Source organism: Terrapene carolina, unplaced genomic scaffold (assembly GCF_002925995.2).
Source record: "Terrapene carolina triunguis isolate 2854851 unplaced genomic scaffold, T_m_triunguis-2.0 Scaffold88, whole genome shotgun sequence".
NCBI lineage: Eukaryota > Metazoa > Chordata > Testudines > Emydidae > Terrapene > Terrapene triunguis.
Window position 1 is genome coordinate 44,143,484 of NW_020664439.1, and position 6,498 is coordinate 44,149,981.

At 55.4% G+C, this 6,498-nt stretch overlaps 1 protein-coding gene across 1 annotated transcript in view; it reads right to left on the bottom strand.

Annotated features, from left to right (window-relative positions):
• Positions 1–2,420: 2,420 nt before the first annotated feature.
• Positions 2,421–6,498, bottom strand: part of LOC112124861 (matrix metalloproteinase-23-like) — an 8,449-nt gene continuing 4,371 nt past the window's right edge. The window contains exons 5-8 of the mRNA XM_026649855.1: positions 4,992–5,156; positions 4,399–4,509; positions 4,050–4,176; positions 2,421–3,443 (exon numbers count right to left, since the gene is read on the bottom strand). Coding sequence (XP_026505640.1) covers positions 3,206–3,443; positions 4,050–4,176; positions 4,399–4,509; positions 4,992–5,156 — 641 coding nt within the window. The 3' untranslated portion in view covers positions 2,421–3,205. The remainder of the gene's footprint in view (positions 3,444–4,049; positions 4,177–4,398; positions 4,510–4,991; positions 5,157–6,498) is intronic.

The window sequence follows — 6,498 nt, forward strand, 5'->3', positions numbered from 1 at the left end:
GGGGGGGGGTCCCCAACACTCTGATACCATACACCAGGCCCAGACACATGCTGTGGCCCCCACAACTCAGGGCCTGAGTTTATGCCACCCACAGGAGAATTGCACCGCTAGGAGCTGGCACCTGAACGGGGCAAAGGGGCCAGGGAAGGCAGGCAGAAAAATAACTGAAATAGGGCAGCCTGCGCCAGCCATCTCACGAGAGGGACAGACTAATGTATCTTATTTCCTTATGTGCTAGGCATTTCGCAAACGTTTGTGAAATCAACAGGCAGGGAGGATGAGTTGAGGGGCAGTGTTTTGTATTGACTGATGGGGAGAGTATAGGGAGGCCAAAGAGGAGGATGACACGGTAATCAAGGACAGCATAACAAAGGCCCGAACAAGAGATTTGGCTGCAGTAGGGAGCAGAAAAGGTGCCTCCCAAGATATTAACTAATGACAGATTTCAGAGTAGCAGTCGTGTTAGTCTGTATCCGCAAAAAGAACAGGAGTACTTCTGGCACCTTAGAGACTAACACATTTATTTGAGCATAAGCTTTCGTGGGCTACAGCCCACTTCATCGGATCCAAACTAATGTTACTGAACTTATGACACAACAGCAAAGTACTCCAAGGGTAACACAGGCATGCATCTGAAGAAGTGAGGTTCTTACCCACGAAAGCTTATGCTCCCAATACTTCTGTTAGTCTCAAAGGTGCCACAGGACCCTCTGTTGCTTTTTACAGATTCAGACTAACACGGCTACCCCTCTGATACAGGCATGCAGGCATCAAAGCAGCCACTCGAGACATCCCGAAACGTTGATGTACATAGAGGAGCTGTTTGTTTTCTGACCACAGGTGCTGGAACTAGGGGTACTGCCGCACCCCTTAGCTTGAAGTGGTTTCCATCATACACAGCATTTACCGTTTGGTTCAATGGCTCTCAGTACCCCCACTATACAAATTGCAGAGTGGTAGCCGTGTTAGTCTGGATTAGCAAAAACAATGAGGAGTCCTTGTGGCACCTTAGAGACTAACAAATTTATTTGGGCAAATAAATGTGTTAGTCTCTAAGGTGCCACAAGGACTCTTCATTGTTTTTACTATACAAATTGTTCCAGCACCTGGGTTTCTGACTCCCTGCAGCTAACGTCCTGACCTCCCTAAGGAAAACGGGGGCAGGTGGGAGCCTAAAGGCAAGGAGCCCAAATCGGGGCTAGACCTAGAGTTGCTTTTGTCTTCTAAGACAGCAATAAGTAGCAATAGCAGGTGCATTAGTGACAGGTTCCTGTTGCCGCTCCGGAATCATGGAGCATTCAAAAGCAAAGACACTTTTAGTACCCAACAGGTGCCTCTAGAGCCAGAGGATGCCCCTCAGCACAACTAGTTAGGGTAGGGCACACGCATTTTGCATTTCATTTTTGAAACCCCCTTTTCCTTGCTCTCAGCACAGGTTTGTGATGTTTATGCAGTCTCCTCCACTCTGAAAAGTGATTCCTATACAAAAGTTCAAGCAACAGGAAGGTTAGAATCTCTTCCTCTCAACTATTTTCACATAGTTAGGGATGATTCATTCTTCCTACCCCTTTCTTGCTCCTTTAAAGGGTCCGTGGGCTATTGGAACCCATCTCTCCCCCCAGAAGCCCAGCTGTTTCAGAAGCAGATGTTGACGCAATAGCCACTTTCAACTCACTGGCTATAGCAATGATTTCAAATAGTCTAGTCCAATGCTTGCACTGCACTCATCACGCTGGTATTTGGAAGCCTACAGACCAGCTCTGAGTGAGTTTCCCAGACCTGAAGAAGAGCTCTGTGTAAGCTCAAAAGTTTGTTTTTCTTACCCCCAGAAGTTAAAATACCACTTTCTCCTTCAGCCCCTCATTCCCTTCCAATCCTCGCTGAGGATGCTGGAAGGAGAGGCGGTGTGTATTTCTATCCAGTAAGGTAGCTGTCTGCAGCCCTCTTCACCTTATGAGCTGCTAAGTGACAGGGCCTAGCTGGGCACCAGAGGGAGTTAGTGGACAGAAAACAGAAAAACTTCAAAAACAGACTCCAACGAGAGACTGCTGAGCTGGAATTGATATGCAAACTAGACACAATCAACTCAGGGCTAAATAGGGATTGGGAATGGCTGAGCCATTACAAACATTGAATCTATCTCCCCTTGTAAGTATTCTCACACTTGCTTCTTATCAAAGTGTCTGTACTGGGTTACCTTGATTATCACTTCAAAAGTTTTTTTCTCTTACTTAATTGGCCTCTCAGAGTTGGTAAGACAACTCCCACCTGTTCATGCTCTCTGTATGTGTGTATATATATCTCCTCGATATGTTTCACTCAATATGCATCCGAAGAAGTGGGTTGTAGCCCACGAAAGCTTATGCTCTAATAAATTTGTTAGTCTCTAAGGTGCCACAAGTACTCCTGTTCTTTTAGTGGACAGTGGAGACATCGCCCAAGGGCCAGAGCAGCCAATCACAAGGGAGCTTTGGATAATCAGCGTTTGCAGCCCACTCTGCTGTGGTTTCGTTCAGATAACTTGTTTGGCGGGAAATTGCAAGGATCTATTCCAGGAAAACTAACATCCACACCCTTAAGGGCTGCCCAAGCTAAGGCACTGAGCTACCAGCTGCACTGGGCCAGCCTGGGGATACTGGAAATGACAGGATCACTACTTGAAAAGAGCAACTAAGTCAAAGGAAGAAGGGCAGAAGCCGGCAGCTGGGATTCTCACCTGGATTTTTATTCAGCTCCTGGTTTGACAGGGCTACAGCAGGGTGGCTCAGGATATAAGCACAGGGTTGAGGTGCATGGGAGGGGGGAGGGGGCATGCTCACAGACACCAGCTAACTGGGTAGGTGAGGACTGAAAGCAAGAAGAGGGCCTGGGGAAGCAGGCAGATAATCTCACCCTCACCTCCTCCCAGCAGGAGATCTCTGCCCTGGTCCGGGAATAGTGAGCAGAGCAGCTCCTGCCAGCACTGGGAGTGGGTCAATGAAAGGAGCAGGGTTCTGGCGTTGAACTCTCTGCTGTTTGGCCAGCCCTGGTTTAAGTGACCAGGATGAGGAGGAAGCAGAAGAGATGGGGCAGGATGCTGAGTGATGAGCGACCCGAGCAATGAGTCTGCTGTGAAGAACAGGGACGATACTGTCCCCACGCAGGGCCCTGGGGCACTGAGGCACATGTTCACAATTGTGCATGCATCCCTTGCCCTATGAATCAATCAGGCACGTGCATTTCCCTGCATGTCCCTTCGGAGCCCTGGTTGCTTGTGAGAGGAAGGACTCCTGGCCTTGAGCTTTATCTGCCAAGAATTCGCCCGGAGGATCCTGCTGGCGTGGCGGATCAAGCACGTGTACTGCCCTTCGCTGAACTCGGTGGCACGAACGCGCAGCTCCTGGCGCGGCAGCAGCTCGAAGCCGGGAACAGAGCGTGAAAGGAGCGCCCCATCTTTGTACCAGCTGCAAGAGAAAGAGGGACACGAGGTAGCTGCTCTCAACTAGCACCAGCCTCCTCGGACCCATCACTCAGCGTCACCCCACGAGTGCTAATGCCTTTCCTGCAGCTCCTGGTTTGCTAACAGCCTCCTTCCCTCTGCCCAGATCACTCCCAGCCACAGCAGAGATCAGGCCATTTCTCCCTTCCCTCCATCTCTCCGCTGTGCCTGCTAGTCAGGGACAGGGACTTTATACACAGAACACGGTGGAGAGGTTTGTGCCATTCAGGCATGGTCAGAATCAAGGCCCCTGGTTGCTCCTTATTAGAGGGGTTTTCGAGGCTCAGCGGCCAGTGAACCCCATCTGCTCTGCCTTTCCAAAGCCGTAGCCTCCCTCCTTCCTGCCCTCCATAGCTGGCAGCATCTGCACACAGACACCAGCTCCAGGAGAGCGAGCTGCACTGGGAAAGACCTTCCCCCTCGGAAGACATCAGCTTCCAGGCAAGGAGGTTACAGCAGAGGTCAGCCCTATGGGGCTAGAGAGACCTGGGGCAGGTCTGGTGGCTACTGCGGGGACAGTGAATGCTCTGCACCCAAGAAGGGCCCCCGGCTGCAGGGGGCAGTGGCTCACCTGACTTGCAGGTGTGGCCTGGAGGAATTCAGCCCACAGCGGAAGGTTATGACTCTCCCTTCGGAGATGTACTTGGTGTGAATGTGGGGGGGACGCACAGAGGGGGAGGAGGAGACAGCAGGGGGCTCTGAAAGAGAGACAAAGAGCAGTGACGCCAACCGCGGAGGGGCCTCGCAGCTCCCCCAGGCCTCTCCTCAGACTGCAGAGGCCTGATGGGGATTGAGGGGCATGGGACGGGAGGTGCTAGGTGGCATTTGCTTTGCGGGGGCTGGGCAGGGCCGGTGGACCTGTCGGCAGCTGGTTTCTGTAGCTCATAGCACCAGGCAGCAGCAGGGTGGGGGTGTCTCACCGAAGCAGGAGTTGCAGATTTTGGGGCAGTGCCTCTTCATGAAGGCTCGCCGGCCCGTGCAGAATCCCAGCCGGGCCCAAGGCTCACACTGCCGCTTCTCGTCCACGCAGCCTGCAGGGACAGCACGCAGGGCAGGGCCCCGAGAGGAGCTGAGTGTTGCAGCTCCCACCCTGGGGCCCAGCTACATGGGGGCTGACCTTTGGCACAGAAGCAACCAAGATATTTGGGATGGAAGAGTCCCAGCCAGTGCAACCCCCGGTTGAGGGCTGGGGGCTCCCATCCGATCTCCACTGCCTGTCACACACTTTATCGCACCCTTTGGCCTGGACTGCCCTTTGCTCATTTTCCTCCCAGTGACTCCGCCCCCATCATGATTGCTAGGGCATCCATAGGTTACTCCAAGGTGACCCCGAGGCAGCTCTATATTCTGGGCTGCTGGCTGGATGCAGCTGGGCCGAGGCAGGACACTGTCTCAGTGCAGGACAGTGACTCAGCAGAGGGAGCCCTCGGGGGGACAGTCCCCTCTTCTAGGGCCAGATGGCAACTAGGTGCTGGGCACGCATCAGTGCTGGCACTTCCTGGCACCCCCTTACCATACAGTCGCTGAACAGCCCAGACGTCGTCCTGGCCGATGTGCCAAGTCCTGCTGTAGGTGGCGTTTGGGTGCATGAGCGTGCGGACGTCCCACGAATGCCACAGGCCCAGGGCATGGCCGATCTCGTGAGCTGCCACCTGGACCAGGTCATTCAGCCAGACCCCTGCAAGCACAGAGTGCCCCAAGGGAGCAGGGCCACGCAGACAGGCTGGAGCGCCAGCCCTGGCAGCTCCCAGCCACGTCAGTGCAGGGAGAGGGCTCTTGGAGCAGACTCCGAGCAAGCTCGGCCTGACTCCTCTCTGCTACCCAACTACAAGCATCCGCTGCAGCTCCCCACCACCCCCGCACACAGCTCCTGTCCTAACCCAACCCGACGTCAGGGAATTCCCGCCCCACGCAGCAACACAAGGGGCTCCTGGGGTGGGCTCTGAATTTGGGCCCTCACCCTGCAGCCTGGCAGGATCTGGGAGCCTGGCACACACGCCCGAATACAGGAGCAGCAAGCTCCAAAGGTGGGAGTGTAGATAAATCTCTGATCATCTTCATAGGACTTTACACTGTGCCTCTTCATATAACCTCGTAGTGGGTCTACCCACGTGTGCCCTCTGTTTTCCGAGCGGAGGAAGGACAGGGTTGTGGGAGAGCACCCACCACCCAGGAGGAAATGACACCCAGGTGCCAAAAGCAGGTGCAGAGCCACTTATGTCCCCTTGCCAGGGCTCAAGGAACAGTGGGGCATCCACAGGCCCCCCAAGAGTGCAGCCTCACTGGCCAGAGGCCGCCCGCCGCCACAGGGAAGGCTCCTCCTGCCATTCCCTCCATGCTCCCACCTTTCACCTACATTGTCTGAGCTGCAGCCAGCTCGCTCCTCACCAGCTCGCCGGCTTGGCTGCCCCCAAAGAGACACTGCAGCTTTCGGGGGCGATGAGAGAGGCAAGGCCCCTGTGTCATCTGCAGAGGGACGGCACCTCAACCCAAACCCACTGGGAGGGGGAGACAGCGGATCCCCGCAGAACCCACAGCAGAGGGGCCTCGTGGTGGGTGAGCAATTCCCGGCCCCGACCTCTACTAGTCTAGGGGCCCCGGAAGAAGCCACCCTGGGGCACAAGCTCATGCAGCTGTGACTTGAACCGGGACTTTTGGGAGAATCATAGGCTGGAGCTGCTCCAAGCTGGCCTTGGCCACAAGTCATCTCCCCCTGAGCAGAGCTGGGAGGAGCCCAGACGAGCTGGAATCTCTCCCCCTGCGGTAGAGCTGCCATGAGCTAGTCTCAAGCAGAATCCCTTCCTCCTGGGCTGGCCTAGCCAGGGCTGCCGCTGGGAAGGTATCCGGCTCTATAGCATTAGCACAGAGGTGGGCAAACTACGGCCCGCGGGCCACATCTGGCCCATGGGCCCGTCCTGCCCGGCCCCCGAGCTCCTGGCCTGGGAGGCTAGCCCCTGGCCCCTCCCCTGCTGTCCTCCCCTCCCCCCCCCCCCCCCCCCCCCCCCCCCCCCCCCCCCCCC